This window comes from Chrysemys picta, chromosome 2 (genome assembly GCF_011386835.1).
Source record: "Chrysemys picta bellii isolate R12L10 chromosome 2, ASM1138683v2, whole genome shotgun sequence".
Lineage (NCBI taxonomy): Eukaryota > Metazoa > Chordata > Testudines > Emydidae > Chrysemys > Chrysemys picta.
In genome coordinates, this window is record NC_088792.1 from 101,536,024 (window position 1) to 101,561,648 (window position 25,625).

Genomic DNA, 25,625 nt, shown 5'->3' on the forward strand with positions numbered 1-25,625 from the left:
GATCTGTTTATCTCAAAGTAGGGGTCAGATGTGGTTAAATTTATCTTTTTCATTTGTTTTACTTATTTTTTTCAGTGTTTAAAGCTCACTAATTTAGAGTCATGCCTGCAAACCCATGCACACATGAGTAAATCCATTTAGCTGAGGAGACCCATTGACTTCAGTGGGGCTACTCACATGAATAAAGTTATTGGTTTGCAGGATCAGGACCCCAAGCAATATAAAATTAGTATTACAAATGTTCACTAAAAAACTACACACCTTCTATTAGCTATGTGATTTCTAAACATCCTCAAGGCAATAGCCAGCACATACAGATGGGCTTTGCACCATGCTCTGAAGATGAGTGGCATATCTGGGAATGGGAGAGGAAAAAAGAGCATTCAACTCTCTTCTGTAAGGTTAATTAGAATCTGGAGACACTAACCTTTAATTTTAAATGTAATTTACCTAGCCCTTTCAGCGTGAACCTGGTATAAATCAAATACTGCTTCTACTGCAGACAGAATCTGTAACAGTTGAAAGAGAGGTGTGAACACTCCCATTCATCTCACAGGGTTGGTAATGCTGAATACTCTGTCTAGAAGACAGTTTAAATATCAATATTTTCAATTATTTTATTTTACAAGGTGGGGAAAAGCATGCAACTCTTTTTTGAAATCCCAAGATGAATGAGTTTAGGAAACCCATGGGATTTGAAGAGAGCAAGTGACATCCTCTTAATTAAAAAAAAAAATACCACAACAACACAAATATAAATGCAGGATATATGAACATATTCCTGAAAATGCTAGAATTCGAGAACAATCTACCAGAAGGTTCACATCATTACTAATACTGGTTCAGCTAAAATTATACCTGAAGTAGTAGGATTTTCTTGCAATAATTATTTAGCGTAGACAGGGCCAATGAAACAGATCAAGTGCCTCTGAGTGAAACAAATGCACTGCTCATATCTCCTCTAGGCTTTAATTCTTCCTCTGACTGGACAGCAGTGTCCCAAAAGGTCAAGAATACCTAAAAGAGAACAGAGAGTCTTGAGGACATCAAATAGTTTACTCAGTGGACAAGCCAGAAGGGCCAACAGTGACTCAATAACTGTAAAGAAAAAGTTTATTTTTTTCTATTAAATAATTTCATTAAATGATTTGATGAAAAAAATCAGTAGAGGAAAAAAAATCTACTGAATTTGATTACAAACAGATTAAGATCTGCATTAAAGTCAATGGAAGATTTTGGCCCATTATTTCACTGGATAATGATATTTTTTCTTCAAGAGATGGTTAAAAGGACATGAGTTTACACAGTTGTAGCTATATCATTGTAATATAAAAAGATTAGCGTGACCAGACGTCCCGATTTTATCGGGACTGTCCTGATATTTACTTGTTTGTCCCGCGTCCCGACCGATGTTCCCAATATTTTGCGCTCTGGCGCACAGGCAGAGGGGGCTTGCGCGCCCCTGCCCCGACTCCGTCCCCTCCCTCCCCCATTGGATCCCTCCCCAAATTCCTGCCCTTGCTCCGCCCCCTCACTGCCCCATTGGATTCCTCCCCAAATCCCCGCCCTGGCCCCGCCTCTTCCCCAAGCACACTGCATTCCTCCTCCTCCCCCCTCCCTCCCAGGCTTGCCCTAATCAGTTGTATGGCGGCGCAAGCGCTAGAGGAGGGAGGAGAAGCAGGATGCGGCAGCCAGCTCAGGGGAGGTGGAGGCGGAGCGGAGGTGAGCTGGTGTGGGGGGGATGGGGCGTGGAGCTGCCGGTGGGTGCTCAGCCCCCACCAATTTTTCCTAGGCTCCGGCTTTTCTTTCTTTCACGGCTCTTGGAGTGGTTTTTTTTTTTTTGCTCTGCCGGCACCCCCCGCGTCCCGATATTTCACATCTCTCATCTGGTCACCCTAAAAAAGATAAACCTTTTTTATGAAAGCTTTTATTTACAGAATGCAGAAAAAAAATTATGGAGACCTAAGTATCTCAGGAGTTTTCGCTATTGTTGCTATTTTTTCCCGCCCTTGAACCTAAGAGAGGGTTTCTGGAGGATTTTGAGGTGTGTAAATATCTTCGTGAAACAGCTCTTCCTTTCCCATGGAAATTGTCCCCAAAACATTCCCTCTGCCTGTCAAACCGGGCAGAAACAATGTGCCATTCTCTCATCCCTTATGTGACTTTACAGATTGAATAGGGTTTTATTGGAGTCTGCCTTCAATATTATTTGCATTAATTAATTGCTATTGATATTGCATGCCCTTTGTCTGTACTACTTCACCTGTGTGATCCTTCTCTTTCTCTTTCCTGATAATCTCTTGCAAGTTGCTGAGCACACATAACACCTATTGATTTTAAGAGGGTCCAGGATTGTGCCCCGTCTTAGGGCTTGTCTACACTACTGTTTAAGTTGATGTAATTTACATCACTCAGGGATGTGAAAATGACACCCCCTTGAGAGACGTAAGTTATATAGATTTAAAGCAGTGTCCAGACCACACTATGTCTGCAGGAGATGCTCTCCCACACACATAGCTTCCGCCTCTTGCGGAGATAGAGTAATTATGCTGATGGGAGAGTGCCAAGGTAGCTGGTAGTGTAGATCTGCCCTCAGTTACAAGGAAAGCTAGTTGAATGTTTTCATTGAAACTGTTTTTCAAAATTTCAACTTTTGTCCATAAAACCCCAAACCAACAACAAATCACACACATACCTGCCCCCAGGAAAACCAAAAATCTTTTATTTTAACCAGAAAACCAAAAATATTTCATTCGGAAATGCTGCCACAGTGCCTCATGAGGGTTATAGTTTGGATGCATTATGCCCCTGTTCTCCTTTATTGGCTGGGTTCCACAGCCAAATTACATCTCCCAGGATGCTATGTGGACAGGGACTCCCGCGATATGCAAGAGGAGCTCTTGCTGCATCTTGGGAAATGTAGTCCAGCCACGGAGTTTGGCCTGTAGAAGTGAATGGGGAATAGGCACCCGAACTATAACTTCCATGAGGCACCGCAGTAGCATTTTAGTTTTTAATTTTTTGCCAGAAAAGTGAAGTTTTTAGTTGGGGGCGGGAAAGAAACCAGTTTGTGACCTGCTCTACTTACACTTACTGGCACCCTAATTACAAAAACTGAACTGGCCAGGAAAAAAAAAGGAATTGTTAATTCATTTTTTTTTAGTATAGAATAAAATTATTCCCATTCACTTTTCAATGAATGTAATATCTGCAAGCATTATAGACATCTGCACTGCATTTTTGAAGTGATCCCTAAATCATTATCCAAAGGTTACTTGATAATTAGGGTTTGAGTATTTGGCAAAATCTTGTCAAATCCAGCTTTTTTCACTGTGCTGATTTTCTTTGCAAACTACATTGAGAACCAGAGAAGGCTTCCTAACACTGCAAAGTAACTCCTACACCACCCCCACCCAGCTTCAACATTAAGCAACTTTCTCGAAGTGGTTAGTGAGTCTTCCCCTTTTTGCCTCCGTAGAAAACTCCAGCTGTATCTTTGGATGCTACTTTGGCTTAGCCATTGAATCAGTTGCCATCCTGTGAATCCAGATAAAACTGTTTCTATATAGGCCTCGAGTTCTCAACCTCCCTTACAATTACGCTAAACGGGACTAAAAAGTGTACATGACTTTAAGCATATTGAATTCATGTAAGACATGCTTTAACAAGGAATGGAAATGAATCTAGGGCATGGCCCATGACCTATTTTTGCAGCTGCAAAGGGTAGTTTAACTGCATGGTTGGAGGAACTGAATCAGGTAGCAATTCTGAACCAAACTCCCATAAACTCTTGTACAGTTATGCTAAGAAAAATTACTAGCAGATGAGCTTTGTATTGCATATAGAATGGAAATGTATCAGGGACATGAATCAACTTGCAGGTGCTTAGGCATGTATGTAACCAACCACAAAATAAAATGATCAAGTAAAATATGGTCAACAAGCTAGGGAATAAAAATTCAACTTTGAGAGAAAGTTAGAACAGAAGTGAAGCTGCAACCTGTTTGCCCAGACTGGTGATGTATTAACCTTTACCTTTCCTTGTTTTGCTATTTTTTCGACTAATAAAGCTGATAAGCCTGGGTTATCTAAACTGAATCCTAACAAAGCCCATAACTGCAGTTTCCACTTCACTAACAAAGTAATTCTACAATAACGTCATGACACAAACTGTCTAGAATTTGTTTCCTGGTTGTTGTTTTTTGTTTGTTTTTTCTCTTTGGGGTCATTATCTAGATCAACAAACTCTTTATAACCCAGTAGCTATTTTCATTTCTATGCTTTCCCTCTGTTTTTCTCAACTTTTTAAAAATGTATCCTATTTTATTTAATTTAATTTTAGTTTTTAAGAACTCATTTATTTTTCTATAATGACAATAAAATTTTCCCAGCTGGTAGGGATGTGCTACCAAATTGACTGTGGAGGCAACACCATTATTAAAATAAAGACACAGAAACTGATATATCAGGTGTTGCTTTGTGCATCTCCTCAGCCAACTCATTTTTGGCCATCATTTCTTCTTTAATAAGTTAAATGGGATTCATACAAGTTACCCAAATATTGCTGTTGGGGCTTTTTAAAATTTCATTTACTTGTATTTAGAAACATATAATATGGAAAGGATCTAAAGGATATTCAATGGCCTGACTGAACAGATAGCACCACACTGTACTCTGAACCTCACCAATGTCACGCTCTTCCAGACCGGCATGGGAAACAGAGAAGTGGCCCTCCAATGAAAAGAGCAGGTCACCCATAGTGGAGATTTTAACCAGTGAAGGACAAACAAAGTGATCAAGAGCATCTAAAGGTTCTGATGCTGCTCCCATCGGTCCCAGTCCTGCCAATACATCACTGGGGTAGATGTATTGAGAAGTCACTGGGACTATTTCTGTGAGCGTAGTTACTTGCACATTTAATCTTTGTAGGATCAATGAAAATAATAGGTGTTTGGCAATAGGAAATTCTCATGGAAAGGAGCCCTGGATCAGTTAGAACTATAATCATCATATAGCCAGCAACATGAATTGCACCAAATGTGAACATCAGACTGGGTTAATCAGACTCAACTTTTGGAACCCCTGTGTTTTCATTGAGTTGAGCCTAGTAGAGTCCAGTCAGACACATTGTGAGGTAAAGACACACTGTCTGGCTAATTTCCTTGGGATGTGGGACTCTGCCATCCAGCCTCGCTAGACCCTGAAACCAGTGCTGAATTGCCCAAATCCTCCCGGCCATTTATTCAGAGTTCCATTTCCATGGACACTTAGGTTTATGGGATCCTGAAGAGTTAAACCATGGCAGGTAAGGTAAGGAGCATAGGCTTTTGCACAAGAGTTTTCTTAATCACACGCATACTGTACTCTCAGAAAGCACAGGGGAGTTGCAGATCTAAACCAAACAATGAACACCTGAACACAATCCCCTTCCTTTTGTCGAGGGGAGGGGGTTAGGGAGAGGGAGGAGACAAGTGCTCCCTGCTCTCCCTCTTCCAGTTGTATTTTCTGTTTCTTGCAATGGACTGGCTCTTTTTACTTGGAGGGCATGTCACTTTTAAAAAGCAGTCTGTCATCGATTTCTCACTGTCCTTCTGCTGGGGATTTTGCATGCTCCAATCTCCTTCTCCCTAAGCAGATTTCTGAGAAGAGACCCTCTATGCAAAAGCAAAAGGCCCTGCTGGCAGAACTCCCATTGTTCAAGCTGGTGAGCGATATTTGATGATGAAGGCAGCTTGATTGCTTTGTGATATCTTTCCAGACATAGATTCTCACCACATGCAGGTTCCTGGTATCAAATGGATGAGCTAATTCATAATGATTGGTACAAGAGTTAATAAAACCTCATGGAATTCATAACTGGACACAGAGGGTATATCTACACTACGGGATTAATCTGAATTTATATAATTCGAATTTGGGAAACAGATTGTATAAAGTTGAAATGTATGCGGCCACATTAAGCACATTAATTCGGCGGTGTGCATCCAAGTACCGGGGCTAGCGTCGATTTCTGCAGCATTGCACTCTGGGTAGCTATCCCATAGCTATCCCATAGTTCCCGCAGTCTCCCGCGCCCATTGGAATTCTGGGTTGAGATCCCGGTGCCTGATGGGACAAAAAATATCGTCGCAGGTGGTTCTGGGTACAGCCTCACCTCCTCCCTCCCTCCCTCCCTGCATGAAAGCAACGGACGGCAGACAACCATTTCGCGCCTTTTTTCCTGGGTGAACACTGCAGACTCCATACCACGGCAAGCATGGAGCCCGCTCAGCTCAAGACAGCAGTCATGAACATTGTAAACACCTCGCGCGTTCTCGTGGGGTTTATGCTGAGCCAGGACCAGAAAAACGAGGCGAGGAGGCAGCGGCGGCGGCAGCGCAGCGACAAGCATGATGAGGACATGGACATGGACATGGACACGGACACAAAATTCTGTGAAACCACGGGCCCCGGTGCTTTGGAGATCATGTTGTTAATGGGGCAGGTTCTATCCATGGAACACCGATTCTGGGCAAGGGAAACAAGCACAGACTGGTGGGACCGCATAGTGTTGCAGGTCTGGGACGATTCCCAGTGGCTGCGGAACTTTCGCATGCGTAAGGGCACTTTCATGGAACTTTGTGACTTGCTGTCCCCTGCCCTGAAACGCCAGAATACCAAGATGAGAGCAGCCCTCACAGTTGAGAAGCGCGTGGCGATAGCCCTGTGGAAGCTTGCAACGCCAGACAGCTACCGGTCAGTCGGGAATCAATTTGGAGTGGGCAAAGCAATCACTCAGGTGCTGCTACGAAAGTTAGTGACTCTGGGAAATGTGCAGGCCATAGTGGATGGCTTTGCTGCAATGGGATTCCCTAACTGTGGTGGGGCGATAGATGGAACCCATATCCCTATCTTGGCACCGGAGCACCAAGCCACCGAGTACATAAACCGCAAGGGGTACTTTTCAATGGTGCTGCAAGCACTTGTGGATCACACGGGACGTTTCACCAACATCAACGCGGGCTGGGCGGGAAGAGTTCATGACGCTTGCGTCTTCAGGAACACTACTCTGTTTAAAGGGCTGCAGCAAGGGACTTACTTTCCGGACCACAAAATAACCATTGGGGATGTTGAAATGCCAATAGTTATTCTTGGGGACCCAGCCTACCCCTTAATGCCATGGCTCATGAAGCCATACACAGGCAGCCTGGACAGGAGTCAGGAGCTGTTCAACTACAGGCTGAGTAAGTGCAGAATGGTGGTAGAATGTGCATTTGGCTGTTTAAAAGGTCGCTGGCGTTCATTATTCACTCGCTCTGACCTCAGCCAAAGAAATCTCCCCACTGTTATTTCTGCTTGCTGCATGCTCCACAATCTCTGTGAAAGTAAGGGGGAGACCTTTATGGCGGGGTGGGAGGCTGAGGCAAATCGCCTGGCTGCTGATTACGCGCAGCCAGACACCAGGGCGATTAGAAGAGCACACCAGGAAGCGCTGTGCATCAGAGAAGCTTTAAAAACCAGTTTCATGACTGGCCAGGCTACAGTGTGAAATATCTGTTTGTTTCTCCTTCATGAAAACCTGCCCCCTTTATTGACTCATTTTCTGTAAAGAACCCACCCTCCCCCTTCCCCCAGCTTGCTTTCAAACCAAATAAAGTCACTATCATTTAAAAATCATTTATTCTTTATTAATAGATTAGAAAAAGAAGGAGGGAACCCGGGTGGGATTTGGGAGGAGGATCGGTGGGAAGGAAAAGGCCACTAAAAAAAGGTTAAAAAAATGACAGCCTTTTGCTTGGGCTGTCTACTGGGGTGGAATGGGAAGGTGTACGGAGCCTCCCCCCCCCCCCCCCGCGTTCTTACACGTCTGGGTGAGGAGGATATGGAACATGGGGAGGGGGGTACAGGGGCTGTAGCGGCAGTCTGTTTTCCTGCAGCCGTTCCTGAAGCTCCACCAGACGCCGGAGCATGTCTGTTTGCTCACGCAGCAGCCCCTGCGTTGCATCCTGCCTCCTCTGATCTTCCTGCCGCCACCTCTCATCTCGAGCGTCTCTCCTCTCCTCACGTTGGTCCCTCCTGTCCTCACGTTGGTCCCTCATGTCCTCACGTTGGTCCCTCCTGTCCTCACGTTCACTGGCTTCTTTCCTATAGTTTGAAACCGTTTCCTTCCACTCATTCAGATGAGCTCTGTCACTGCGGCTGGATTCCATAATTTCTGCAAGCATCTCGTCTCGCGTCTTCTTCTTACGACGCCTTATCTGTGATAGCCTTCGGGATGGAGGAGGGAGGCTTGAGGAATTTGCAGCTGCTGTAGGGAGGGGAAAAAAGAGAGAATTGTTTAAAAAGATACATTTTGCAGAACAATGCTTATACTCTTTCACGGTGACCAACACTATTCACATTACATAGCACATGTGATTTCTGTGCAAGGTCGCATTTTGCCTCTTAATACTGAGTGCCTGTGGCTTTGCTGCTAGAGATCACAGGTCCGGGCAACAGAATTCGGCTTGCATGCGGCCATGGTAAGCCATTGTCTTACGGCTTCTGCGCCCTCCTTTCCCACATACCAAGCAAAGCCCGTAGAGTGCTGCGGTTTTTCTGTTAACATTCAGCAGCAGCAGAAAACAAACTAACCCCCCCACCCCCCTCCTCCCGCCATGAATTCTCTGGGATGATCGCTGTACCCCTCCCGCCACCGTGTGGCTGGTAACAGGGAAGATCCCTGCTAGCCAAACGCGAAAAGCTCAGGGCCAATTTCCCATCTGCGCTTGGCTAACTGCAGGGAAGGATTTATTTTCAGCCACAGGCAAACAGCCCAGTAGGAACGGCCACCTCTGTCCCCTTAATTAAGTTCCCGTATTTCAACCAGGTTACCATGAGTGATATCACTCTCCTGAGGATTACACAACAAGATAAAGAACGGATGTTGCTTGAATGCCAGCAAACACCGGGACCATACGCTGCCAGGCTTTGTCAGGCAATGATACCAGATTACTTGCTGCAAGCGTGGTCAAGTGTCCTACCATGGAGGACGGAATAAGGATGCACTGCCCAGAAACCTTGTGGCAAGGCTTTTGGAGTACCTCCAGGAGAGCTTCATGGAGATGTCCCTGGAGGATTTCCGCTCCATCCCCAGACACGTTAACAGACTTTTCCAGTAGCTGAACTGACCGCGAATGCATCCCAAGTCCTCAGGGAAAAGTAATCATTAAAAACCGTTTGCTTTTAAAACAAGTTTTATATTTTAAAAGGTAAACTCACCTGAGGTCCCTTCCATGGGGTCAGGGTCTTGGATACTGGCTTGGGAGGGTTGGGAGGGTACTTCAGTCAGGCTGAGAAAAAGATCCTGGCTGTTGGGGAGAACAGAGTGCTGTGTGCTCTCTGCAAGCTCATCCTCCTCCTCCTCCTCTCCCCCATCGGCAGAATCCTCAGGTGTAGCTGATGAGACTATCCCCGACCCGGAATCCACGATCACAGGTGGGGTAGTGGTGGCGGCCCCCCCTAGAATTGCATGCAGCTCGGCGTAGAAGCGGCATGTCCGCGGCTCTGATCCAGAGCGACCATTTGCCTCCTTTGTTTTTTGATAGGCTTGTCTGAGCTCCTTGACTTTCACGCGGCACTGATCTGAGTCCCTATTGTGGCCTCTCTCCATCATGCCCTTGGAGAATTTTTCAAAAGTTTTGGCATTTCGTCTTTTAGAACGAAGTTCTGCTAGCACTGAATCCTCTCCCCATATAGTGATCAGATCCAGTACCTCCCTCACGGTCCATGCTGGTGCTCTTTTTCGATTATCGGCCTGCATGGTCACCTGCGCTCTCCATGCTGGGCAAACAGGAAATGAAATTCAAATGTTCGCGGGGCTTTTCCTGTCTACCTGGCCAGTGCATCCGAGTTTAGATTGCTGTCCAGAGTGGTCACAATGATGCACTGTGGGATAGCTCCCGGAGGCCAATACCATCGAATTGCGGCCACACTATCCCTAATTCGAAATGTTAAAATCGATTTTGGCGCTACTCCGCTCGTCGGGGTGGAGTACAGAAATCGATTTAAAGGGCCCTTTATTTCAAAATAAATGGCGTCGTTGTGTGGACGGTTGCAGGGTAAATTCGAATTAACGCTGATAAAACCGAATTAAAGTCGTAGTGTAGACCAGGCCAGACATATTCCCCAAACTGTAACAGATGGCATAGAGGCTTCAATCCACTCTGAAGGTTTTCCTATTATGACAAAGTTCCTCCTCTATCTTGATGGGTCCTGCGCTTATTGGCGGATTTTCTTGCCTCAGAGATTCACCATGTGGGTTGGGGAACAGCCCAGAGACCTTCCCCTCTGGGAGAACCCACAGTCCAGGTCAATTGGGAGGTTTGGGGGGAACCCCGGCCCGCCCTCTACTCCGGGTTCCAGCCCAGGGCCCTGTGGACTGCAGCTGTTTATAGTGCCTCCTGTAACAGCTGCATGACAGCTACAACTCCCTGGGCTACCTCCTCCTGGCCTCCTCCAAACACCTTCCTTATTCTCACCACAGGACCTTCCTCCTGGTGTCTGATAACACTTGTGCTCCTCAGTCCTCCAGGAGCACACCCTCTCACTCTCAGCTCCTTGCGCCTCTTGCTCCCATCTCCTCACACTCACACCACAAACTGAAGTGAGCTCCTTTTTAAAACCCAGGTGCCCTGATTAGCCTGCCTTAATTGATTCTAGAAGCTTCTTCTTAATTGGCTCCAGGTGTCCTAATTAGCCTGCCTGCCTTAACTGGTTCTAGCAGGTTCCTGATTACTCTAGTGCAGCCCCTGCTCTGGTCACTCAGGGAACAGAAAACTACTCATTTTTCATATTTGCCCTCTACCAGACTCCTGTACCCCACTGGTCTGGGTCTGTCACACTATATAGATCCTGGTCCTATAAAATCAAACGTGCTTAACTTTAAGCAAATGAATAGAACCACTGAATACAATGGAATTACTCATGAACATAAAGTTAAGCATATAAGTAAATCTTTATGGAATTGGGACCATAAAGTGGGGGAGCGGAACATTGTTTTTTTTTTCTTTCTATAAAGAATATATCTCTAACACTACGTATATTTATTTAGTCTTCATTGGTCTGGATCAGCTTTTAGCTGAAAAGCACAACTTTTTTTTGAGGGACATTAACAGATATCTCCATGCTGTATTTATCTGTTGTGTTTGCACTGAATGAGAAATTCCCCTGGTTGATAGTTCAATCGGCTATTGAGCAGGTTTGGGGCTGTTGCTGTTTCACAATTTTCTTAGAATTTCTCTTTGCTACAGTTAAATATTGTAAATCCAAATCTGAACTTCTAAATAAAGTTAAATGCATCCTAAGTAAGGGTAAAATATCACTGGCAACTAAAGATACCACGCCCCCCCCCCCCCAATAAATAACAGTACCCCGGTATTGTACAGTGTGTGTGTGTAAAAGAATAGCACTCCAGACTACACTGACATGAAGGAGAACAAGAGTGCATACTAGTGTTAAAATGATCCTTCTTCCTAGGAATAATTATGGCTGCTTTAACAGGCAAATTAATTAGGTTATGCAGAAATATTTCTTTCTTTGGTTTTCTTAAACAATTGTTTTTCATTTTAAGAGAGGAGAGAGAGCTTTTGTTGGAGATCAGAAGAGAAAATCCCAGCCGTGTAGGATTAAGGATTGCTTTTTCAGCTCATTTGATAGACTTTTAAATCACCTCTGAGATTTGAGGCATCTAGTACCTTCCAGGTTTAAATCCCTATGAGTTATGAGCCTCTCCCTATTCATTTCTAATATCCACGCTGAATAAATCTATTGAGGCTGAACATGGGGAATACCTTCCACATTTCCAAATGGCAAAGCATACAAAGAAGAAAAAGGTGCACAGCACAAATCATATTCAAATTTAGTCTTGTGGAAACACTAAATCCTTTATTTTCCTAAGAGCCAAATCCTTCAGTCCTAACTCAAGCTAGACTCCCTACCACCAAAGTTTTTGGAAGTGTAGTCTGAGTAAAGACTGTAGGATTTAATACCCAAAGTCAAACACGTCTTTTGAATAGTTTCTCATTGTTCAAGTAACAGAGACACTACTTACCCAGGCCCTTGAACAAAAACACAGCCTCATTGTTCTTGTTGATGCTAGGTTTATCACTGCATATTTGTATTGAGTGTTGCTTGCCTACCATAAATAGAACAGCCATGGGTATCCTGTGCTCCAATTAACTATATTCTAACAATATTCCTAATAATTTTTTTTTCCTAAAGAGCTGCTACAAAAAATAACTTTCCTTGGTGTGTTCCTTTAAGTCGTCTGTTTCTAGTTCAGTTGTCAGAAAATGTACACCATCTGAGTAAATGGTCTGAATTCTCAGGCAGCAACGTATGGAGCAGAACTGTCTTCAGCCCGAGCCTGTAGTAGCTGGCATGGAGCTGTTCTAGGGGTGCTACTCCAGGGGATGGGTTGGATAGTAATAATTAGTGTGGGTCCCAGATTTGTCAGCAGTTGATGCAAGGCTGACTTCAGCCCTGGCTGGAAAAGGATGTCGTGATGTGGCAGCTGTCCTGAGGGATGTGGGAGGTATGCAAATGAAGGCTATCACCTGTTGGATGCAGGATACCAAACTGATATATACAGTCCAGTTTCTCTTTCCCTCTGTAAAGAAATAGGCAGATACAAAGATTAGAATCAGTTGTATGGAATGTTATAGCATCGATACAAAGAGTTTCTAGAGAGTATGAGATGGGGTAAAGGTGGTCTCTGGGCTGTATCTGCAGGGTTCAGTCTCTGACTCCTATTAAAAAGATGAAGGGGTATGTGTCATGGAGTTTCCAGAATACATTGGAAGGGCAGGTGAGGTAGGCTGGGCTCTACAACTCACATTAATATGATGAAGATCTGAGTTGTTGTTGTCTCTGCCTTAGTGGAATAACAGAATGGAGGAGGATAGACGCTCTTCCCCATCTAAATTAGGTATAAAACAAAGTAAAATCATAGTTGACAAAATCCCTGTAAAATAAAACTCATCTGAAAGACAGACATATTCCCCAGAGGCTTTGTGTGATGAGTCTTTGAGCATTAAAATGCTCCTCCATGATTATTGGGAGCTTTATGGTGTCCCTCAAGACCTTTGGTTAATCAAAGATTTACATACATACAGCCATGCACACACATATGTGAGAGCATTAAACATACAAATACTACTTGTATTTATTACAGATATCTTCATCTTAATATTACTTGAATTTAGTACCTGTTAGACTTGAAAAATGCAAACCTAAGTTGCATAACATACACATTGCCTAAGAATTCTTCTGATTGTTACCCACAGGAGCAGAGTCCTTTGTTTTTGAATAAGTGGGACAGTGTGGTTTTTGTTTTCTAGTATCTGAAGTAGAAAAGATATTTTATTTCTCAATTCATAGTTATTTACCATGGTTTTTGTTATATATAAATTGTCAGCTTTTCTTCACTTATTGCCCAATTAAATATTTTCCATATCTGTCTCCTGTTCCTCACTGCTTTGTCAATCTTGACTTTTCAGTCAATGACAAGCTTCCAGTGAACAAACCTATGAGTTAGTGAAGTAGTTTTTACATATGGCCATAAGCAAAAGAAACCTATGTTCCCATGCAGGTTATTGGAAATAAAAAGTTTCAGGCAGTCTTGAAATAAATAAGTGACTTGTTATCCAAACTTGTTCCTTAATGTGAGAGTTTAATTATTGTATTTTACTATAACCTACTACTGATGAATTGGATTACATAAAATTGTCATCTTGTGAGTGGCATAGGTTAAAGAATGACCGTGCACAGCTGAGTGATTCTTTCACCTGAATTCTGACTGACACTACGCTTGGCTATAGAAGAGATCTTTGACCTGCATTTTAATCTGTTTTTCTAGGTTTGTTGTGAATACATTTGGTTGGCTAGGCATACAGTATTATTTAGTCAACTTTTTTAAACGTGTATGTTTAAAGTTAGGAACCTGAGTCTCCTTTTAGGTATTTACATAAAAGTGGCCTGATTTTCAATGTGTTTCTAGAAGGTATGGGGATAGAGGCTGGCTTCTGGGCTGTATCTACAGTGTTCAGTCTCTGTACTTAACCATCTTTCCTCTCATTTGACTTCTGTGAAAGTTGTTTGTATTCAGCAGTTCTGAAAATCAAGCTGTTTGTATTTAAGTGCCTAAATATTGATTTAAGTACCTAATTCTTTTCAGGCATGCTAGCCAGAATTTTAATAAATAACCAGTGATGGTGTGTTCCCAATTCTGTTTTTCAGAATGTGGGTGATGAGCACTTTCTGAAAATCCAGATCCTTATGAGTTGGACACCCAAAATTTGAGGCACTTAAAATCACTAGTCACTTTTGAAAATCTTGGTCCTTAGTCTGAAAATTTTAACAATTACTTCTTACTAGACAAAATAACCATGTTGGGAGGTACAATAATTATGTCACCATGTCAGACATTCCTTGTTATTCCAGCCATCTTTATCTCGTCCATTCTTACCCTATTGCTAGTGTTGTAGTAGAAATTCTGATTAATCACGGTAACATTGTCATTGGAAGAAAAATATGCATCATGAATATTTAAAATGAATATTTTTCCTTTCTTAGATTTAAATTTAAGGGAACATAAAGATATGGAGTAGGGAATAGAAAATGATAAGACTGCATTGCCAAGAAAAAATATCATAAAATAGAGAGCTGAGACTACTGGTACTGATCTGCTTGTTTGCCTCCATTAAAAAAAAAAAATCTATGGCCCAAATCCTCAGCTGATGTAAATCTGATTTAAAAAAAATACAGTTTCTGATAGATCACTTTGTGTGTGGACACAATTTAAATCCCTTTGAAGTTGTTTTAGCATTTTTTCTGCTCCTTTACTCATATGGGTCTTTTCAGCAATAGAGAAATAACTGATTGTTCAAGGGGATCAGTGAAACTGACTATACACAAAGAAAGGTCTTACATACAAAGTAAAAAGAAAATGAAGTATGTGTAATATAAACTATCGGTTATTTTTATCTTTGGTGTGACTTGTAACTATAGAAGGTATAAAATTCTCAGAGAGAAATGTGATTTTCAAGTTGACAGTATTACTTTACATGACATTTACCTTTACAGCACTTAAATTCCTGTATTAAATGCTGCTTTCAGGGGGTCGTTACAGTGATGTACACAGCTTAACATAACTAGTTGGTGCTACACTGGTGCATATCTTGATAAGTGTCACCTTAAGAAGAAGGGGGAATGAGCAGGGACAGTGCTATAATAAATAACACCATTTATACATTGCTTCACAGTCACTTCTTCAACCCAGGAAGCAATAGCTTTCCTCTATAAATGTAATTCATGTGTGTGTGTGTGTGTGTGTGTGTGTGTGTGTGTGTGTGTGTGTGTGTGTGTGTGTGTGTGTGTGTGTAAAATATGTTAGATTTGATATACAATACTCAGATTGTATATTCAAAACACCATATATTTTGGCTTAGGAAATAAATTTAGACAAATTTATGCTGTATTTATTTTACTTATTTGGTTTACTCTGCACAGCAGGAACCAGGTAATGGCTGTTAGGAATGTACCTACATTTCTGGTGTTAACCCAAGACGTATTGAAAAGTGATTCCATAAAAAGAGGGATTTACTTTTACTGCTGACAGATTCATTCTAGCACAAAGCCCTTGGTTTAGCACATGTCTAGATGCAAAAACATTTCCCCACCTTTTTATCTGTAGCAGTCAATGATTGTTTTAAAACCCAGTGTCTAATGAATTTGGAGGGAGTTGCATACAAAAATCCACTTAAATTATCATTTGAATTGGAGTGAATGTTGGGAACTGGAATGTAGATGGTTTTTCCTTGTGGTTAGAGCAGGAGTCATGTCCAGTGGGCAAAGCAGGCCTCCATGTCAGAATGGAAGCAGGGATCAAATCTGGAGTCAACTGTAGTAGAGGCAGAGGGCTGAAACCAGAGTCAGGACCAGGAATAAAAGCTGAAGATAGGACCCAGGATGATGTACCAAATACCAGAGCAAAGGGGTTGGGCCAAAGTCAGTGTCAGAATTCAGAGCCAGGATTGGTAGCCAATGGCCAAGAACAAGGTGAAAAGGCAATAGCTAGAGAGAGGCAAGAATAAGGCACAGAGTAGGAATCAGGAACAGAGTTGTATCAGGAGGGAGGGAAGAGCAGAGTCAAATGTGGCAGCAGCAGGAAGTCTGTATAATTGCTTACACAGCCCACCTGGTTCACTTCCTGGCTTAAGTAGCAGGTGTGAGCCAATCAGGTGGCCACAGTTCTTGCGTGTTCAGATAGAACACCCAGATAGACCTTCCAGATGACCAGCAAGATGCTGCTTTGCTCATCTTTCTTGTCAGTGATCCAGAACCCCCACTGCCCTGGATTCTAGAATTGCACCCTCGTTAAAGATAATGGGAGTATACTCTGAGTAAGGACTGTAAGATTTGGCTCACTGTCAGGTGACAAGATTGTGTAGTCTAGGGAATATCACTGACTTGTGCAGTTGGTTGAATAATAAAAATGAATAGATTATTTTCTAATTGTTGAAAATCATTAGTGTGTAATGTATTTGATGAGTAGAATTAGACCAACTAAAAATATCCTGGACTAATTTGACAGTTGATGGAAAAAAATGTTTCAAACACTTTGCAAATATATTTTTGTCCAGTAGTGCTAACTAATCAAGAGAACTTAGGCTTCCTTATCAAAATGTAAAGTTACTATGCTATGACACAGCCTGCAAGTTGGGGAGGAGGCAGGGGGGATCTAATGGATTTCTGTAGACCTTTTCCCTCTTGGAGACAGGTATATTTTTACTATATTTTGAGCCTCGCAGGCACGTAAAACTGATAAACCAAAGGCTGTGTCATTTCTTGACTAATTGAATCTGACTCCTCCATTTGGCAGATTTAACTTGTATTTCCCCAACCCTTAAGGAAGCATTTTCATGTGACAGTCAAGACATTTCCCCTCGATCTTGAACTCCAGTGAATCTTACAAAGTTTACTTCCATAAGGTGAGAAGTGATACGGGACTTTAAAATAAACATTCTAGCTGACATTCCTTGTTAACTGAATGTAGTGACTCCGGAGCCCTGACAGATCAGTGTTATGTAACGTACATCATATCAAAATTAAATGCCATGATTTGATAATGGAGAAGTTTACACTTTCCTTTTAGCACTTTTTGTTTTTGTTTGTTTGTTTTCACCTGAACATTTGAAGTCCCCAACTTACTCAGTTTATGGTTAATTTGCATTGCACTTTTTCTTACCTACCGAGTGTGTGCCACAGAGGAAGCCTTTAATAGTGAAGTCTCTTCATCCCGCTGCACCTCAAACGACGTTATTATAAAGGGTTTAATCTAAATATTATGTATGTATTTATTTATTTATTTATATTACAGGCGCACCCAAAGTCCCTAATTAGGATGAGGGCGACACTGTGCTAGACATGATACAGACGCATAGGTAGACTTGGTGCATGCCGAGAAGATCTGACATTTCCAGTTAGCAGAAGGCCAGCAACAGATCAAGATATGTTATTGTAATTAATCAGTAATATTGAATAATGAATAAACTAGAGAAAAATCATTCTTTTTAGCATATTGAGTGCTTGAAAAGGAAAGGGGAAATCAACTGACTGAATTATTAATTTTGAATTATTCACCCAGCTCCAGTTCCATTGATCTGCTTTTCCTATGCTGTGCTAAACACAGGTTAGTTGTGCCTATCTAATTTGGGGGCATGAGAATGAAGGTGAGCTTCCTCATAGACCTGGCATTCCAGGGTCCTGTATAGTAAAGGTTCTCCCAATATCGACTCAAAGACAGCCACCGCTAATTAAATATAATTTCTAAAAACAGTGATGTGCTACCTCTTGAAGATGATGTTTCTAAAGTAGGTTGGTTCAGCAAGGCAGTAGCAGCAGCAGCAGTAGATGGCCCGTAAAAGAAGTATTGCTAAAGGAATTGGAAAGGGAAGATGAAATACATCTCACCAATCAGCACTGTGAATCTCTTATATAGAGTGGGCCAGATGGAGCAGCTTTAATCACATCAATGAGCAATTACACTTCAATGAAACTACTTGTGTGAGTAAATGTTTACTGACACGAGCTCGCAAACAGACTAGCTCAAGATGATTTTCTAGCATCAAATCCTGATGTTCCAATGATGTCAATGAGAGTTTTAACTGAGTTAAATTTAGTAAGGACTTCAGGGTTAAGCCTGTATGTCATATTCTGAACCAATATAACATATGATATCACTTGTTTCCATTGAACATTACATTAAATCCAAGTTCTATGCAGGCAATATTTGAAGACTATGCTATAGAGAATTAGTAGAGTGTGAAGTGGAACGGACAATTTGAACTTTAATGCTGAATAGTCTTAAAGTCTAGACTCAAGCATTAAACAAAGTGTCTTGGTGAAATTATATAACATTTTGATGGCAGAGTTGGGTGGAATTAGCACAAACAGAAGTAAGAGATCCAAATTCTGAAAGAATGTGCTATAGGTCAAGAGTAAAGCCATGTTTCTTTCTGTTTTCATGCAGCTATAAACAGTAAACTATAAATTCCATCCAATTATTAGATACATTAATGTTTTAATACACTGTCTAATCCATTATTTTGTGGTTTATTGATTCACTGCAAGTAAATTGGGGGGAAATGTGGTACAATATGGTACAGTTCCTTTTTCTCTGTGTATCTTCTTTACATTAAGTAATGAACAAGCTAAGCAGCTGGAATAAGAACTGAGACACATTTTGGCTATTTATTGCATGAGTCATTCATGTCCTTTTCTATTGACCTGGTGTTTTTGATTTCCTTTTTAATATTTAATGAACACATTAGTACAGACTAGCTGTTTGCAAATAAATCATGTTCTGTACTGTACCTTGCTTCAGAACATGATTACACCGTTTGCCATTTCCAATGAGTACAAATAGTAAATGAGATATTTCATAATGAGGAACAGTCCTGGAAATAGGAATTTAAAAGCCCATGTTGGCCCTCTGTTTCCAATAAATCAATAGCTCATGCTGATAGAAATATACATCAAAGGATAACTGCGCTCTCTCTCTCTCTCTCTCTCTCTCTCTCTCTCTCTCTCTGTAGAACTGGAAGGGACCCTGAAAGGTCATCAAGTCCAGCCCCCTGCCTTCACTAGCAGGACCAAGTACTGATTTTTGCCCCAGATCCCTAAGTGGCCCCCTCAAAGATTGAGCTCACAACCCTGGGTTTAGCAGGCTAATGCTCAAACCACTGATTTACTCCCCCCCCCCTTAGAATATCTAACATTAATATTGCTTTTAACAAAGTGATTGGTTTTGCTCTGTCATAGCTAAAGAATAGTGGATGGCAATATGGAGTATTTTGTTGTTCCCTCCCAGTGCATGTGATTGCAAAATATGTGGATACCAAACACTAAGTTCTTAAATAATAAGTAATTTGTAATTATCTTATTCATACATTCTATAATATAAAAAGATACTGTAAATATAAACTGTTAACCTCTTGTCTGCTTGGCAAGTACCGTTGTGTAGCAGCCTGGTAATTACAAAATAAATCTTGATAATTTCAGTCTTTGAAACCCAAAGTCTGGTTACATGACAATGTAATGATTTTTGGAATCTATTGAGTCTGACTCACCTCTCACTCCATTGATTTTCAAACCAATGTAATTGAGAGATGAATCAGAACCACAAAGTGTAATTAGTGCTCTGTAGTTCAAAATTTTTCTAAAATGGCCATCCACATTTAGATTTCTAGTCCTTGTTAAGGCCTCAAAGACCTTAAATATGGTCTTAAATCTTATGCTATTCAGCATATTGCTTCAGCATGTGTGTAAATCCCATGGGATTCAATGGGATTTAAGCACATAAAGTTTTTGCTGATTTTGGGCTTTAGACATGTAATTACGTGGGCCTGATTTTCAAAAGTGAGGAGGCACACCAACAATATTTGTTAAGTAAAGGGAAGTTCAATAGTTATATACTGTAGTGACTCCTGGAGGCACAGTAAAGCTGTCTGCAAAATGTTTTGTTGTGTTTCCACAGAAAATTTTGGCTTTTTAGTGAAAAATTAAAACCCTAACTATTTCAACTGAAAACTGAAATAGTTTGATTTTGAAAGGTTTCAGAGTAGCAGCCGTGTTAGTCTGTATCCGCAAAAAGAAGAACAGGAGGACTTGTGGCACCTTAGAGACTAACAAATTTATTAGAGCGTAAGCTTTCGTGGACTACAGCCCACTTCTTCGGATGCATATAGCCTTAGAGACTAACAAATTTATTAGAGCATAAGCTTTCGTGGACTACAGCCCACTTCTTCGGAGCTATATGCATCCGAAGAAGTGGGCTGTAGTCCACGAAAGCTTATGCTCTAATAAATTTGTTAGTCTCTAAGGTGCCACAAGTCCTCCTGTTCTTCTTTTTGATTTTGAAGTGCTTCATGGGAGGTATAATCTGGGCGGTTCGTACTCCCATTCTCCTCTATGGGCAGGGTCCCCTGGATGAACTACATCTCACGTGATACACCACGGTCTCACCTCTTGGTGAGGGGGAGGACCATCGTGCAACATGGGAGATGTTGTCTGGCATATCCAACTCAAAATATGTCAGTTTTCAGCCAAAATCTGAAAACTTTTCAGTTTTCATGCATTTGATTTTCAATAAAAAAAAAATTCCTCAGAAAGCAGAAACTTTGCACAGAAATATTCATTTAATTGTGAACCCAAATGTCCATTGAAAAACTGGTTTCAATGGAAAATTTTCAACCATCTCTAGTGCTCAGCACTTTTGAAAATCATATTACGTATGTAACTGCTTAAATATGGATCTAGGAGCCTAACTTTAGGTGTGCGTTATTTTAAAATCTCAGTCTGTATTTATATACTGGCTTCTCCCTCCAACATCTCCATTCTGTCTCCGATGCTGCACCTTTTGTATCCTACCAGAACTCATCTATAAAGACTCTAACATCTCCTCATTAATTCTGTCCTGGAGACCCACTTCTCATGTGACTTCATGAAATCTGCCAACTAATAGTAGCTGGACTGAGCATCAGTTGGTGAAAGCAGATAATCTTTGTGCTCTGCTATCATGCAAATAATAATAATTAAATGGAAAATGAGAACTAAAGGCCTATTCTTGCAAAAATATTGAATAATCCTGCAAGGTGCTGAGTGCTCTAAGCATATCTTCAGTGAATATTAGGGGAACTCAGAATTTTTCAGGAAGTGCTCAACACCCCACAGAATGCAACCCTGCAGTAGCTATTTTTGTGGGTTTCTGATTAATGTATAAAATGTGAGAATGTAGTTTATACCTGTTATTCAAAACTCAAGATAAAAATAGACCTTAATAAAATGTTCTGAGCAGCCTGGGTGCTGTTATATGCCTTATAAATTATACCAGGATACAGTGTGTGTTGGAGGGGAGGGGAGGGAGAAAAAAAACAAAAAAACCCACACACATAGCAAATGTAATGTTTTTTCGTCAATCATTTAAATCACTTGGTTTTGGATTCAAAAGCAAATATGACCATATTCAAACTGAGGAAGCTGAGCAAGGCAGCAGAAGCTCAACAAAATTGATTTTCCTTCACCTCACGCTTCCTCAACATAAAGTTGTATACATAAGTGTGTGTGTGTGTGTGTGTGTGTGTGTGTGTGTGTGTGTGTGTGTGTGTGTGTGTGGCGGCAGCGGCAGCGGCTTCTCTTCTGCATGTCAGACACCTTGCTCTCAGAGAACATAGGATCATCACTGTTGGCTCTACCGCTGTAAATTACAGTGCAATCATACTGACTGTTTTTTTAGACCTGCAGGCAATGTTCAAGCACTTTGACTCTACTTTTCTGTCTCATTGTGAAAAAATATATAAAAGATTCTGTTGACTGCTTACTTATGCTTACTGCTTACTTTTGACTTACTCATTTTTCCCACTGCAATGTGGTGTAGAGATGTGGCATCTGTAACTATTAGTTGAAATTGATCCAAAGGTCATGCATGCACTACACCAGCGGTTCTCAAACTGTAGGTCGGGAACCCAAAGTGGATTGCAACCCCATTTTAATGGGGTTGCCAGGACTGGCGTTAGACTTGCTGGGGCCCAAGCCCTACCGCCCGGATACAAAGATCAAGCTTCACCATCCAGGGCTGAAGTCGAAGCCCAAGGGCTTCAGCCCTGTGTGGCAGGGCTCAGGTTACAGGCCGCCTACCTGGGGCTGAAGCCCTTGGGCTTGAGCCCACCAGCCCAGGGCAGTGGAGTTTGGGCTTTGGCTCCGGGTAGTGGGGCTTGGGCATTGACCCCCCACCCCCTCGGGGCAGCAGGGCTTGGGCGGACTCAGGCTTTGCTCCCCACTTCTGGGGTTGTGTAGTTATTTTTGTTGTCAGAAGGGGGTCACGATGCAATGAATCTTGAGAACCCCTGATCTACACTATGAGCTAGGGTGTGATTCCCAGCTCGCGTAGACATACTCACGCTAGCTAGCTTAAAATACTCATACTTGCACTCTGAGCTAGCATGCTAAAAATACTGTAGCCTTAATTGCCCAGGTGGCAGCAGCAGCAATACAAACCTACTTGAACCCCGTGAGTACATAGTCAGGACAACAAGCCCAGGCTGCCGCTATAGGTGCCCATTTTACCACAGCTACACTACTATTGTATCAGATGAGAGCTAGTGCGAGTATATCTACATAAGCTCGTAGTGCAGACATACACTGCCAACATGCTGTCATGTTGGCTGTGTGTCAGTCCCAGTGTAGTGTCTTATCCAAAATGTGTCAAGTTGGGCCCCCCAAAAATTGCAAGTCATTTTGAAAATCTAGGCCCATATTTTAAAGTTACAATGAGTAATTCCGGTATTGTTTGTGTCAGGATGTACACTTCATTGCAAAAATATGCCTCATTGCTCCTCCGCTTTATTGCCATCGGTTTTTGTTTGCATCTGATATATCATTCTTAGATTTTTCTTTCATGCCCGTCACCATAGTAGCTAAGCAATTATATTTAAACTACAGATTTCAGTGTTTCGGTTAAGTTTTATAAATGGGAGCTTGGAAGTCTTAGAAATTTTGACATTATCCGTAGATTTGGGTCCCAACCATGAAAAAAGTAAATAAATTGCTATTTGAAGTTCTGAGGCTTTAATGCTGGTTTATTATTCTTAATTAATTAATATTTTTTAACTTCAAAGATAGTTCTATGTGTCTCACAAGAATGTGGTAGCTGCCCTAAATTTAGGAAGACACAACAAATGAGTGTCATAAACAGATGACATTTGGGCAGGTGGGACAAGGAGGATGGTAATAAAATCACACAATTGATAAATGCACAATGAGTGTCTCAAAGGCTAAGGGTGGGGTTCATGTATGTTAGGTCTCCTCCCCTTCACATCTGGTAGGCTTCATGACTTCATACCTATTGGGAGGAATTTGAATATGGTGGAACTACTAGCTAGAGGAATAGGTGGCTATAGCTTGAGGTGGCTCTATTGACTTACAATGGTATAAAGGCTAAAAACTCTACCTATCCTGCTGAAAGTGGGAATCATTTTTTTAAGAAGCCCACAATGTTATTTAATAGAATATTCCACGCAAGTCAGGAAATCTCGTACAAGAAAGGTATAATTTTTAAGGCTTCAGCACTGTAATTTCCTTAATTAAAGATTTATGAAAATTAGTATCCTTGTTTAATATTACAAGAGTAGTCTCTCAGAGCAATGAGACTTCATTGAACACAGGGGAGGTCCACACTCTCTGTAGCCTGGTGGATTAAGAAGATCTCTGTGATGCCAGGGTCAGTACTTCAGTGACTTAGGACAGAAAGAATCATATATTTACATTGTAATTATAGGAATTATATGGTAGTAGTGTCTAAATAAGCTACCATGTCATGGTAATTATCCTAACATTAAATAGTCAACCATCACCACATAAGGAACTCAGATTATTACCACAGTTCTACATACTGGAGCTCTTAAACAGAATTACTGTGTAATCTGCAGGGCACTGAATTATCCAAGACCATGTGGGTCCTCCCAGCATAGCACTGCTGAAGAGAATACTACTAAGCAGAAAATTACGACTGTGTTTTATTATTATCGAATGATTTTGCAAAACATATGATAACAAGGGTCCAGGTCCTTCAGACACTTGCACACAACTTAATTTTATTAATGTGAGTGATCAATGGGTCTACCGTAAATAAAGCTAAACTAAGTAGTTGCCGGATCTGTACATGTATACAAGGATACTGTCTCTTTATGGACACTATATCATGAATCCATAAGATATTCAAAAGGTTAACATAGTATTTTTAATGTATAAGATATAATATGATCTTATATATGATATAAGATATTTTTCTAGTAAGTTGTTTTTTCCTGATTAATGTTTCATAATTATTTCAGATGAGGTCTTGGGGAGGAGTTGGGTAGGTGGGGCAGCTCAAACAATTAAGCGCTAAACAACACAGTGCTTGCTGTCTGGTTTCTATAGATACTATAGTACCTCGGTAGTGAGTGTCTGCACAGAAGCACTACAGCGTTTCTAGTGAAGATATAGGCATATTTTTCTACATCATAGATATAATAGCTTATTTTTTTCAATATGTTGTTGAAAAATTTTACTTAGTTTCAATTCTTTGTAAATTGGGTGAGATCTGGGGTTTAATCCAAAAAGCCCATTGAAGTCAATGGAAGGATTCCCATTGCCTTCAATTGATAATGGATCAGATCCTTGATGCTCAAATGTAACTGCTGCAGACATTAATGGGAGGTACACACAAGCCTCAAGGATAAAATAATGCAGCACATGTAGCGTATTATAACAGCAAGAAACAGATCTAACATGCAGGAGAATTCATGGCATTGTTTAAGGGACATTCTTTATAGTATATTAGAAATGAATGTCTTTCAACTTGTAATGGCCATGATTTTTATTTATTTTTTTGCCATTCAATGTACGTGACATTTACTCAAGACTGTTACATATGGTTAATATTTTCTATGGATAAGAATACATTTAATGCAGGCTAAGTGGTTAAAACGAACTGAGCCATTCTCAGTAGAGCAAAAAGAAGTGTGTTGGATGTGAAAATCTAAATTGTTCCTCTCTTGGATTTTCAGAACAGAATAAATGTGGTTTCCACATGGTTTTTCTACAAATAGATTTCATGATGGTTTTCCAAAATTGCTTATTAGATGTGGAATTCTCAAGAAAATTGTAGATATAACTCTACTTAGAAACAAGCACTTGGATCTGCTGGCAATTTAATGTTTTAAAAACAAGCAAGAGTTACTATAGGGAGCTCTGTAGCCAATCTGACATGATGACCTGTTTTTATTTACTTCTTTGCTGACTGAAGATTTTCAAGGGTGCCATAATATTCTACATTTTATGTACAAATCGCAAAGTATTCCCCCTCCTATCTCTTGTTTGAGTTCTAGTGGGTTCCTTACATTGCAACTAGCTAATTTGGACTTTACATTTATTTATGAACTAATCCATACTTTATAATTTATAATTTATAAGAACAAGACCAGGATGATAGTTTTGGCTGAACTTAGAAATCAATCACTATGTATTACAATTAGGGCTGTCAATTAATCGGAGTTAACTCACGT

At 41.1% G+C, this 25,625-nt stretch overlaps 2 protein-coding genes across 5 annotated transcripts in view; one reads left to right on the forward strand and one right to left on the reverse strand.

The window, feature by feature from the left end:
* The window catches only part of CNTNAP2 (contactin associated protein 2), a 1,641,691-nt gene that overhangs the window by 772,458 nt on the left and 843,608 nt on the right, over positions 1-25,625 (forward strand). The window lies entirely within an intron of this gene.
* Positions 7,342-9,781, reverse strand: LOC135981057 (SRRM2 protein homolog rsr-2-like). The gene is made up of 2 exons (XM_065582373.1): positions 9,241-9,781; positions 7,342-8,287 (listed from the first exon to the last, which is right to left on the reverse strand). Exons 1-2 carry the CDS (start codon positions 9,779-9,781, stop codon positions 7,839-7,841), a joined length of 990 nt encoding a protein of 329 aa, XP_065438445.1. The 3' UTR covers positions 7,342-7,838.